General features: G+C 39.7%; 1 protein-coding gene across 1 annotated transcript in view; it reads right to left on the bottom strand.

Moving 5' to 3' along the window:
* Nucleotides 1–12,687, bottom strand: part of PTPN12 (protein tyrosine phosphatase non-receptor type 12) — an 88,294-nt gene that overhangs the window by 39,641 nt on the left and 35,966 nt on the right. The window contains exons 2-3 of the mRNA XM_067468830.1: nt 5,542–5,650; nt 2,794–2,870 (exon numbers count right to left, since the gene is read on the bottom strand). Of these exons, the coding sequence (XP_067324931.1) occupies nt 2,794–2,870; nt 5,542–5,650 (186 nt within the window). The remainder of the gene's footprint in view (nt 1–2,793; nt 2,871–5,541; nt 5,651–12,687) is intronic.

The raw sequence follows: 12,687 nt of genomic DNA, 5'->3' as shown, positions 1-12,687 counted from the left end.
TGAGAGTGGTCCAGCATTTCTGTGTTCATCAGGTTGGTTCATCAGGTGCTCTGCTATGGCTGACTTCTCTGGTTAAAGTAGTCTGCAGTGCCTTTCATGTTCCTTGATTCGTGTTTGGGCAATGCTGCGTTTGGTGGTCCCTATGTAGACTTTTCCACAGCTGCATGGTATACGGTACACTCCTGCAGAGGTGAGAGGATCCCTCTTGTCCTTTGCTGAACGTAGTATTTGTTGGATTTTCTTGGAGGGTCTGTTAATAATGTGTATGCTGTGTTTCCTCATCAGCTTTCCTATGCTGTCAGTGGTTCCCTTGATATATGGCAAGAACACTATTCCTCTGGGTGGATCTTTGTCTTTACTCTCGTGGCTTGTTCTCGGTCTTGCAGCTCTTCTGAAATAAGAATGTTTATGTCCCCTGTGTCACTTCACCTCCTCATCATCCTCCTACAATAAGTGACCCAGTTATTCCCTCCCCAAAATACCTGATCACTTCTCCTTTCAATATAAGGATTTCACTGAAAGGCCATCAAAGGATTTATTTAACTTCACTTAGTGTGACTAATGGGAGGGAGGAAGAAAAGAAAAGGATGCTACATATAGAAGATTCTAGGAACCTAAAATTACCCATAGTACAATAGCCATTTTAAGTTGATGCACAAAGGCAGTGTCACGTTCTCTATATAAAGCCAAGAGTAAGATAGTATAAAGTTATTAACACTGAGTTCTATTCATATTTCCAAGAGACCTTTTTAGACTAAAAATAAAAGAACAGATGCCCTTGAGTCTTTAGACTTAGTATAAAAATTAAGGTTAAGTACAGTCATCTCTCCACATCCACAAATTCTGCATCCATTGATTCAACCACACTTGAGAACATTTTTTAAATTCCAAATGGAAACTTGGATTTTGCCATTTTATATAATGGGCACCATTTTACTATACCATTGTTTATAATTTAAGCATCCACGGATTTTGGTATCCACAGGACCAAACCCCAGCGAACACTGAGGGACCACTGTAACTACAGCCCTCAGGCAAAACCTCTGAATAAGCTGTATTATTTTAAATACATAAGAACAATTCATAGGATCAAAGAGTTGGAAGAGACCTCATGGGCCATCCAATCCAACCCCCTGCAAAAACAGGAATATTGCATTCAAAGCACTCCTGGCCATCCAGCCTCTGTTTAAAAGCTTCCAAAGGAGGAGCCTCCACCACACTCCGGGGCAGAGAGTTCCATTGCTGAACGGCTCTCACAGTCAGGAAGTTCTTCCTCATGTTCAGATGGAGTCTCCTTTCTTTTAGTTTGAAGCCATTGTTTCGCGTCCTAGTCTCCAGGGCAGCAGAAAACAAGCTTGTTCCCTCCTCCCTGTGACTTCCTCTCACATATTTATACATGGCTATCATCTCTCAGCCTTCTCTTCTTCAGGCTAAACATGCCCGGCTCCTTAAGCCGCTCCTCATAGGGCTTGTTCTCCAGACCCTTGATCATTTTAGTCGCCGTCCTCTGGACACATTCCAACTTGTCAACATCTCCCTTCAATTGTGGTGCCCAGAATTGGATACAATATTCCAGGTATGGTCTAACCAAGAATAGAGGGATAGCATTACTTTCCTAGATCTAGACACCATACTCCTATTGATGCAGGCCAAAATCCCATTGGTTTTTTTTGCTGCCGCATCACATTGTTGGCTCATGTTTAACTTGCCAACAATTGTAAGAAAATTTTAAAAATTCTAGAATCAGGACAGTAAAAAGCAACACTCAAACAGGGGAATTCCAGACAATCAGGGCCAGCTAACACCTCCCAACAAAGGATTCCCCCAGGCAGGAAGCAGCCAGGCTTTGAAGCTGCAAGACTATTGAATGCTAATCAAAATGGCCAATTGCAACATTCACACTTGCCTCAAGGAGACAAGAGTTCTTTCTCCCACCCTGGACATCCCAAAGATATATAAACCCCACTTGCCTAGTTTCCAACAAACCTCAAAACCTCTGAAGATGCCTGCCATAGATGTGGGAAAAATGTCAGAAGAGAATGCTTCTGGAACATGACCATACAGCCCGGAAATGTATAGCAACCTAATTCTAAGATACACCCTAATTTCAGTACTACCACCAACAACTAAAATATAGGGAATATACCTGTGATTCTAAGGTAAAAGGTAAAGGTTGTCCCCTGACATTAAGTCCAGTCATGTCTGACTCTGGGGTGTGGTCCTCATCTCTATTTCTAAGCCGAAAAGCCAGCGTTGTCCATAGGCACCTCCAAGGTCATGTGGCCGGCATGACTGCATGGAGCGCCGTTACCTTCCCGCCGGAGCGGTACCTATTCATCTACTCACATTTGCATGTTTTCGAACTGCTAGGTTGGCAGAAGCTAGGGCTGACAGCGGAAGCTCACGCCGCTCCCTGGAATCGAACCTGCGACCTTTCGGTCAACAAGCTCAACAGCTCAGCGCTTTAACCCACTGCGCCACCGAGGGCTCCCATGTGATTCTAAGATGGGTCCCATTTTTAGATATTTTTATATAGGAAAAAGTATGTCTTAGAACTGCATAAAAGCAGGTTTATCTTCTTTGATCTTTTAATTGTGATGCTGGTGTAAATAACCAATCTTCATACCCTAGTAGTTTTGGGTACTCAATTTTTGCATTCCTCTTGAAAAATAAAAATGCAATCAATTTTCTCAACAACAATAAACTAAGCACTAAACAAACCATTGTATAAATTTGGTCTACATTTTAGGAAATTAGATTTTACAGATCCCAATGTGAAATAATCCTACATACCTTTATAAAATTTGCGTTGATGTAGTCTGAATCTTGTGGAGGAGTTTTCAAAGTCAGTTTAACTCGGCTGTGGTCAACTGAAATACAGCAATTTTTGGAAGAATTACTTTGAGTGCTTTCAAGTATTCTCTGTGATACATTACAAATCTTGTGACTTCCTTCTAATCCTGCACAAGTTCAACATTATTGTCTATGTGGTTTTCCTGATTTTTTCTTAATTGTCCACTCTTGTAACCTATATTGATAGATTCACAGTTAAGTTTCTTTACTTCTCTTTTCTAAATATTCTTCCACCTCTCCCCAGTTTGTTTGTTTAACCAGATTTCCTGTGTTCCTCTTCAGTAAGAAAGCACTGGGATTGTGGCGCAGCTGGCTGAGTGTCAGCTGCATTAAGATCACTCTGACCAAAAGGTCATGAGTTCGAAGCCAGCCCGGGTTGGAGTGGGTTTCCAACCAATTATGTGTAGCCTGTTGTTGACCTTTGCAACCCGAAAGACAGTTGCATCTGTCAAGTAGGAAAATAAGGTACCACTTTAAAATGTGGGGAGGCTTAATTAACTGATTTATGAGGCCATAAAGAAGACTCCAGCAAAGTATTCCAGTGGGGAAGCATGCTGGAATGCGGAAGTGCTTCATCAGCGTCGCAGATGGACGATGAAAGCGACAGCTCCCCGGCGGCCAGAAAAAGTTAAATAGCCTCTGTCTATATCTGTATATGTTTGTATGTCAAAATTGGCATTGAATGTTTGCCATATATGTGTACACTGTAATCTGCCCTGAGTCCCCTGTGGGGTGAGAAGGGCAGAATATAAAAGCTGTAAATAAATAAATAAATAAATAAATAAATAATAAAGTTAATTTGTCCATATCCTTAATTTCATTTATCTTTTTTATCCATTGGTCCTTCTCCGGTATTTCCTTCTGCTTCCAAAGTTTCACATAGTTTATTCTAGCGGCTGTTGTCATATACAAAATATCCTCATTCAAATCCAGTTTTATGTCCCCATCTGTGATACCTAATAAGTAATATTCCGTTTTGGTTTTGTTTGTTTTTTTGAAATTTTGTTTTTAAAAATTGTTGGCATTCTTCATGAATCCATCTCCAATATTTCTGGGCTTCCTTACAAGTCCACCAAAGATGGTAGAAGCTCCCTTCATGATCATTACATTTCCAACAATATTTAACCCTTTTTTACTGTATATAAAATACGTAATTTGATATTTGGAAGCAGCCTTGGACCCCATTCAGGGAGAAGAGCAGAACATAAATTAAAGAAAGGAAGGAAACGTAGAGGTGTAACTTAAAAAATATATCCAGAGTTTCATGCACAATTAGACATCTTTATTCCAGCTGTCTATTTTAATCATGGTTTTCAATACATTTTTATTTAATCCTTTTTTACTGTACATAAAATAATTGCTATTTTTAAAAACTTTTGGAAACAGCCTTGGACCCCATTCAGGGAGAAGGGCAGAACATAAATTAAAGAAAGAAATAATTTTTTATTTATTTATCATGTCAGGCAACCGAACAGTTGCATTACATTTTGACAGAACAAACAAACAAACAAACATACAAAAGACACAGAGTTTGCAAGCTTGGTAGTTGATTAAATGTCCTTTGACCAGTATCTGGCCACTTGGAATCCTTCTGGTGTTGCCGCAAGAAGGTCCTCCATTGTGCATATAGCAGGGCTCAGGTTGCATTGCAGCAAGTGGTCTGTAGTTTGCTCTTCTCCACATTCGCATGTTGTGGATTCCACTTTGTAGCCCCACTTCTGAAGGTTGGCTCTGCATCTTGTGGTGCCAGAATGCAATCTGTTCAGCGCCTTCCAAGTCGCCCAGTTTTCTGTGTGCCCAGGGGGAAGTCTCTCATTGGGTATCAGCCATTGATTGAGGTTCTGGGTTTGAGCCTGCCACTTTTGGACTCTCACTTGCTGAGGTGTTCCAGCAAGTGTCTCTGTAGATCTTAGAAAACTATTTCTTGATTTAAGTCATTGGCGTGCTGGCTGATGCCCAAACAAGGGATGAGCTGGAGATGTCTCTGCCTTGGTCCTTTTACTATTGGCTGCTACTTCCTGGCGGATGTCAAGTGGTGCAATACTGGCTAAGCAGTGTAATTTCTCCAATGGTGTAGGGCGCAGACACCCCGTGATAATGTGGCATGTCTCATTAAGAGCCACATCCACTGTTTTAGTGTGGTGAGATGTGTTCCACACTGGGCATGCATACTCAGCAGCAGAGTAGCATAGTGCAAGGGCGGACGTCTTCACTGTGTCTGGTTGTGATCTCCAGGTTCAAGTAGAAAGAAAATGTAGAGCTGTGACTTAAAAAATACATCCAGAGTTTCATGCACAATCAGACATCTATCTTTATTCCAGCCGTCTTTTAGAAAAATCCATCTGTCTCTTGTAAGAACCAAACTAACTGATTCTTTAAGAAGAACTGTGCACTAGCTTGCATATATGTGTGTGATGATGCAAAAAAAGAAAAGATTTTACAACCTTGGTTTTAGGTCAAATGCATTAGCAGATTGTTAGCTTTGGAAATAAGTTTTTAAATAGAATCAGGGAGGTGACACACAGAAACAAAACAAGTCACTTAGGCAGATGAAGTATCTTAAAGAATACTCCTTTCAGCAAATAATTACGGTGTAATTTATCAGTTCAAGAAACTGTAAATGTTAACTGGCAAGTTATCTTAATAATTGTTATTAAAGTGTCCGATGAAAAAAAGAACCAGACTTACATGGCAGGATATCTTTGTATCTGTTCTTTTTCACATTTTCTTCTTTTTCTCCAGTGACTGTTGGATAGATTTTCTCTGTTCTATACTTTGTTGACAGCCTCCTCAGCCTCTGTAATTAAGAAGTTCAGAATTATGCTAATTTTTTTTCAGTTGCTTGGAAAACTTTTTTGACGAAGCACCTCCTTTATATGAATACATCTAGTCAGCCTTAGTCAGTCCTCTACATTTATTGGGGTTAAAGAACACAGAACCCCTCCGAAAATGGAAAAGCATCAAGTCTTTTCTCTTAACCTGGGAGAACATAATTCCAAAAATTTGTAGGTCCTCTATTGTGACTCTATGGACAATTTCTGGCAGAGCTGACCATGGAATCACACTGGAGAATCCAGAGATAGTATTTTTAATCAAATCCATGAACCAACATAGTGCAGGAGTACTGACCAGGGACATTCTATCTATTACCCAAAATACATAAACAAGGCCATCTTGGATGGGCCATCATCAAGTCCTGGAACACTCACACTTGGCACTTCTGGATGTATGGATAATATCCTTAGACCATATGGCACCAACACCTCCAGTTATGTGAAGGACATTACTAAATTCCTGCAGAACTTACAGTCCACTCCAAACTTCCTGGGATCATCATCTTAGGGACAATAGTCAAACCTTACATTGCAATATAGAGGATGATCAGTAAAACACACATCACATCACATGATATGACATCAGTCAGACTGACTCCAACTTAAATTTAAATGACACATTTTTCAGACCCATCCATCAAAATAACACACAAATGCATGCACAACAACAACAACACAAGTGAGACTGGTGGGGACGAGGGACAGGGCCTTCCCGGTGGTGGCCCCTCACCTCTGGAATGCACTCCCCAGGGAGATTAGGTCATCAACATCCCTCCTCTCCTTCAGAAGGAAGTTAAAAACCTGGATGTGGGACCAGGCCTTCGGGTAAGCTGGCAGTTGGACAAAAAGACAATGATGACCAGAGTAGGAAAGGACAATGACGATGCTAGACGGAACATGGATTTATGAATTGGCGAATATTGGCCACAATATAATTTTATTGCTGCGACTGTATTGGTTGATTGTTTTAATTAGTTATAATTGTTGACGTTATACTGTAATTTGTATATTGTATTTTTGGGAATTGTTGCGCATCGAATTGTGCCTTTTGTAAGCCGCCCTGAGTCCCCCCTAGGGGGTTGAGAAGGGCGGGGTAGAAGCACCCCAAATAAATAAATAAATAAATAAATAAACAAACAACAATTTGGCCAGACTGATACCAATGAACAATAATCTCTTTAATAGATCCAGAAAACAAAACACCACTTGACACCTACAAGTTTTCAGCTAAAACTACACATATACATATATAATTGCTGTTTAATTAACAAGAGTGTGGCCCACGCTCTTGTTACATCCCAAATAGACTATTGCAATGCACTCTACGTGGGGCTGCTTTTGAAGACTTCCCGGAAGCTTCAACTAGTCCAACGGTCGGCAGCCCGGTTGCTCACTGGATCGGCATACAGGGAGCATACAACTCCTCTGTTACGCCAGCTCCACTGGTCAGCTTCCGAGCACAATTTAAAGTGCTGGTTTTAACCTTTAAAGACCTAAACGGTTCTGGCCCAGACTACCTGTCCAAACGTATCTCCTGTTACGAACCATCACAAAGTTTAAGATCTTCAGGAGAGGCCCTGCTCTCAATCCCAGCATGTCGCAAACGCTACTTAAATATCTATGGGATTAATTATGTACTCAATCAATCCATATGTTTGATAGCAATTAAACCTGGTGTTAAAATAAATGAGTCTTGAAGTTGCCATAATTTGCAAATAAATTTGATAAAAAATCAGACTATGTGATTTTCTGGATGTGTTTTCTCATGTTGTCTCATAGTTGAGGTTTACCTATGATGTCAATTATAGGCCTCTCTCATCTTTTTAAGTGAGAGAACTTGTACAATTGGTATCTGACTAAATACTTTTTCCCTTCACTGTATGTTATCATGAAATGAAATTCCACTACACTGCATAATACAAATCACGGGCAAAACCATTTTTACATTTACATAAGTTGAGCAGAGGTGTAAATTTTAGGGAATTTTCAAAACAATGTTGCAGAGATTAAATCAAAACCACTGGCTGTCGCACAATGTATCACCCTTCAACTTAGTGTGCACTCAATCCACAACCTTTATCACCAATGTTCTCCCCTATTAAATACATCACCAGACTGCAGAAATGTACAATATTAACCTGCTGCAATGTTTTATATACCGTATATTCCGGCATATAAGACGACTGGGCATATAAGACGACCCCCAACCTTTCCAGTTAAAATATAGAGTTAAGACAACTCCCATGCATAAGACTACACCCGCGTATAAGACGACCCCTGACTTTTGAGAAGATTTTCTTGGGTTAAAAAGTAGTCTTATACGCCAGAATATACTGTATTTTAATGGTTGTTGTATTATTGTAATAGTTTTTTGTAGTGGCATCGAATCGCTGTCAAAATATAAGCCGTCCTGAGTCCCCCTTCAGGGGTAGAGAAGAAACACTGGAAATAATAAACAAATAATAAATCAGTTCAAGAGAATATAACACAACATGATATTTACCCAATCATTCCTATTAGTTTAGATCGTTTGTTCCTCATCATTTTCTTTCCTTAGTTTTTACATTTTGATCCACTAAATATTGCTAAATGATTTTTCAACAGGACCTATTCTCAACATTACATATACATGCTATACATAATATAAAGTAATTTCTAAAAGTTCTTGCATTCACGACATTGCAGTATTGTGTATTCCTGCATGACCCTTGTCGTCTATTCCAACTTTATAAATCTGTGATTCTATGAGGTCACACGTGGTCTTAGAAGCTCTGTATATCCTGTACATTGTCAAACCTAGGGGTAACAGTATCAGCTCCCTGCTGGTATCCCTACTGGTATCATTGGGTTCCGTTGTGTGCTACTGGTCTTCTAAATTGGGAAATGGGTTATGTGCTAATGGAGGGGGGAGTGATATATGTTGTCATATTCAGAACACTTTGCAGGCCACATCAGGATTGGTAATAGATCAGAAACCCCTCTCCCTGCTTAGATAAGCCTTATACGTTGAGTTTGGAAATTAAAAACAGAGCCCAAGAAATAACCCTGCCTTATTTCCTTTCTCTGAGCCCCATGTCTGTAGATATACCAATAGTACACATCAATAGTTTCCTATTCCACTGTACGATAATACAATATTGAGATTATTAAGTCAGAAGCGATCAAAATAGTCTAAAATTTCTAACCGAGAACCTCAAATTTTGTATATTTGCAGACTAAGATGTTCTAGGAGACTATGCTTTTCAGTCATACTTTTGCATGTTTTAAAGCCTTCTATCTATAGACTCGTAATCTATAGCTTTGTCATTCCATGCAATCAGCATAGAAACAATGTCAAATATTCTAACTGGCTGATGATTACATAAAAGAAGCCCAAAACCTCATGTTTTATGAACTGAAACCACAAAACTGAATTCTCAGTCTGTTACAAGCTTGCCATAGTTAATAATCCTGGCTAAAAATGCTTTTCTCACACAAATCCCACCATTTATTCAAAAAGGAGCATTTTCCCTTACCCATTGTTTTATCTTTTCCCTGGTGCTCACTCAGAAGAGGAAGCGCACAGTAAATGCTAGCATGAATAACACAGGCTATTTATTTCTGCAAAAACATACAGGAAATCTCCATACTGCTTTGCCAAAAGACATATTTTTTTGAATAGCTACAAGACTTATATTGTCACTGTTTCAAAAGACAATGCAGCAAAAGCCCTTGCTTTGGCTAATGGATCTATGGCACTTTTGACTTCTATTCTATGCAATTAGACTTAATTAATAACCCTTTTGCAACTGTCTCATAATGTGACATAGAAAAGCATTTGAAAAACTTTTAGGTTTTTTTTTCTAAAATGGGTGAAACATTTTTTTAAATTAAATTTTAGAATACTTTTTAAGTGTTTTTATTATTCTAAATGCTACATAATACAGAAAGAAATATGATCTAATTATAATTTGCACAACAGGCACAAATCTGAAATAATCTTGGGGGCTTCAGCTTCAGCTCTTTTGCAAAATTGAAAAGAATATGTTTGGGAATCAATCAAAGCATGGAATCATAGAATCAGAGGATGGCCATCTGTCGGGGGTGCTTTGAATGCGATTTTCCTGCTTCTTGGCAAGGAGTTGGACTGGAAAAGACCCCGTGGGTCATCCAGTCCAACCCATAAGGCAGTGTTTCTCAACCTGGGGGTCGGGACCCCGGGGGGGGGGGGGGTCATTTATTTCGGTCATTGACCAGCACAGGAAATAGTCACATTTTCATACAAACTTGGTATTTTTGGTACATTAAAAATATAAATATAACTACTGAAGCACAATTTGGGTGAGGGAATGAAAGAGAGAACAGGATAAAAACATATAATGCCCAGTATTTATCTGTTGTTTATGGGGGTTCTGCGTGGGAAGCTTGGCCCAATTTTCTCATTGGTGGGGTTCAGAATGCTCTGTGATTGTAGGTGAACTACAACTCCCAAATATCAAGCTCTATTTTCCCCAAATTCCACCACTGTCCACATTTGGTCATATTGAGTATTTGTGCCAATATTTGCTCCAGATCCACAATTGTTTGAGCCCACAGTGCTCTCTGGAGATTGGCGAACTATAACTCCCAAACTCAGGTCAATGCCCACTGAACCCTTCCAGTATTTCCTGTAGGTCATGTGTGCCAAGGTTGGTTCAATTCCATCATTGGTGGAGTTCAGAATGCTCTTTGATTGTAGGCGAACTATAAATCCCAGCAACTACAACTTCCAAGTGACAAAATCAATCTCCCGAACCCCACGTATCGAGTATTTGTGCCCAGTTTGGTCCAGTGAATGAAAATACATTCTGCATGTCGGATATTTACAGTAGCCAAATTACAGTTAGCAATGAAAATAATGTTATGGTTCGGGGTCACCACAACATGAGGAACTGGATTAAGGGGTCACAGTACTAGGAAGGTTGAGAAACACTGCCATAAGGTCTCTTCCATTTAAAAGCCTCCAAAGAAGGAGCCTCCACCACACTCTGGTGCAGAGAGTTCTACTGCTGAACAGCTCTCACTATTAGGAAGTTCTTCCTCATGTTCAAGTGGAATCTCCTTTCTTGTAGTTTGAAGCCATTGTTCCGCCACCTAGTCTCCAGGGCAGAAGAAAATAAGCCTGCTCCCTCCTCCCTATGACTTCCCTTTACATATTTATACCTGGCCATCATGTCTCATCTCAGCCTTCTCTTCTGCAGGCTAAACATGCCCACTTTAAGCCACTCCTCATGGGGCTTGTTCTCCAGACCCTTGATTACTTCCCTGGATCTGGACACTATACTCCTATTAGTGCAAGAGTGGAAGTAGGCTGTATAGAAAAACCTGTCTTCACAATGCCAACGAAATCATCTCCCACCACAGCCTTGGTTAAACTGTTTCAGCTTATTTGTATTACAACATAAATGTAAAGATGTTTCATAAAGTTATGATAAATGTATGCTAAATGTGAACACTGGTGGAGTGTGGGGAAAATAGGCCTTGACATTTGGGAGTTGTAGTTGCTGGGATTTATAGTTCACCTACAATCAAAAAGCATTCTGAACCCCACCAATGATAGAATTGGGCCAAACCTCCCACACAGAACCCCCATGACCCACAGAAAATACTGTTCTCTGATGGTCTTTGGCGACCCCTCTAGGGGTCTCGACCTCCAGGTTGAGAAACACTGTCCTAAGGGAAGCTTTTGAAACAAGCTCAACTGAAATAGTATTTTGTTGTTCCTCCAAGTTACCTAGTCTTCTATTTTTAAATAGTGGTCATGCATAGTAACTGTTAAAGGCTTGAAACCAAACTGCCGAAGGATCTTCTGCCTATTTCCTAGATGGCTTTTGAATGACACAGGGCTCCATCTTCATCTCCACCGTATCTTTAAGTATTTAATCTTTGAACTGGATTTTATCTAACATACAAAATCTCAACAGCAAATTAATCAGAATGCTTTCCATATATATCTTTCGTTCCATGTAGGATCTGCTCTCAGCTGCCACAGCGTTACAGGCCTAAAGCTCCTCTTAGGCACTCTCTACTCAAACAAATTGCAGGAGATTACATGAACTAAACTCTTCAGTCAGGATTGTGGATTTTTGTCAGTTAGTATTTGCAGTTACTAAGAGCTTGCTCAAATGTAATCCAAATAAAAACTTTTTAAAAATGTAACAATGGGCAAATTAAGTACTGGGATATAATCCTGACTTCTGACTTTTGGGCCTGTAAAAGAAAATCTTTCACATTTTGATCATTAAAATGCAAATACATGCATATTGTAAGCACATTTTCATTTTATACTGATGTAACTCCCTGTTTACTCCCTGTGTAGTTGCCCTCACCTCATTTACCTTCAAATATAAAGGAGATCTTTACAACAGGGTATTGCGCTGATTTGTTTGTTGATGACAGTACCTTGTTATATGTATGTTTTGTTAAGGATTCAACTGCACTGAAATATAGGCTAGAACATGGGTCCACAAACTTTTTACACAGAGGGCCAGGTCATAGTTCCTCAAACTGTTGGAGGGCCAGATTATAATTTGAATAAGAAAAAAAAGAATGAATTCCTATGCACAGTGCATGTATCTTATTTGTAGTGCAAAAATACACTTTAGAACAATAATTAAAACGAAGAACAATTTTAACAAATATAAACTTACTAGTATCTCATTGGGAAGTGTGGGCCTGCTTTTGGTTGATGAAATACGATTGTTGTTGTTGTTGTTGTTGTGTGCTTTCAAGTCGTTTCAGACTTAGGTTGACTCTGAGCAAGGGCCGAGTAAATGACCTTGGAGGGCCGTATTTGGCCCCCGGGACGTAGTTTGAGGACCCCTGGGCTAGAACATGACATCTTTTAGAACAGTTGAAAATGGGCTCTTTGCTAAATGTTTTTATATTTCACTAGCTGTGCCCTGCCACGCGTTGCTGTGGCCTATAGTAAAACTTATCAAAGTTGAGGTAGATATCTGGACTATTATGAAAGAGAGGTCCC

This window comes from Anolis sagrei, chromosome 5 (genome assembly GCF_037176765.1).
Source record: "Anolis sagrei isolate rAnoSag1 chromosome 5, rAnoSag1.mat, whole genome shotgun sequence".
NCBI lineage: Eukaryota > Metazoa > Chordata > Lepidosauria > Squamata > Dactyloidae > Anolis > Anolis sagrei.
This window is presented reverse-complemented; position numbering and strand designations above follow the sequence as displayed.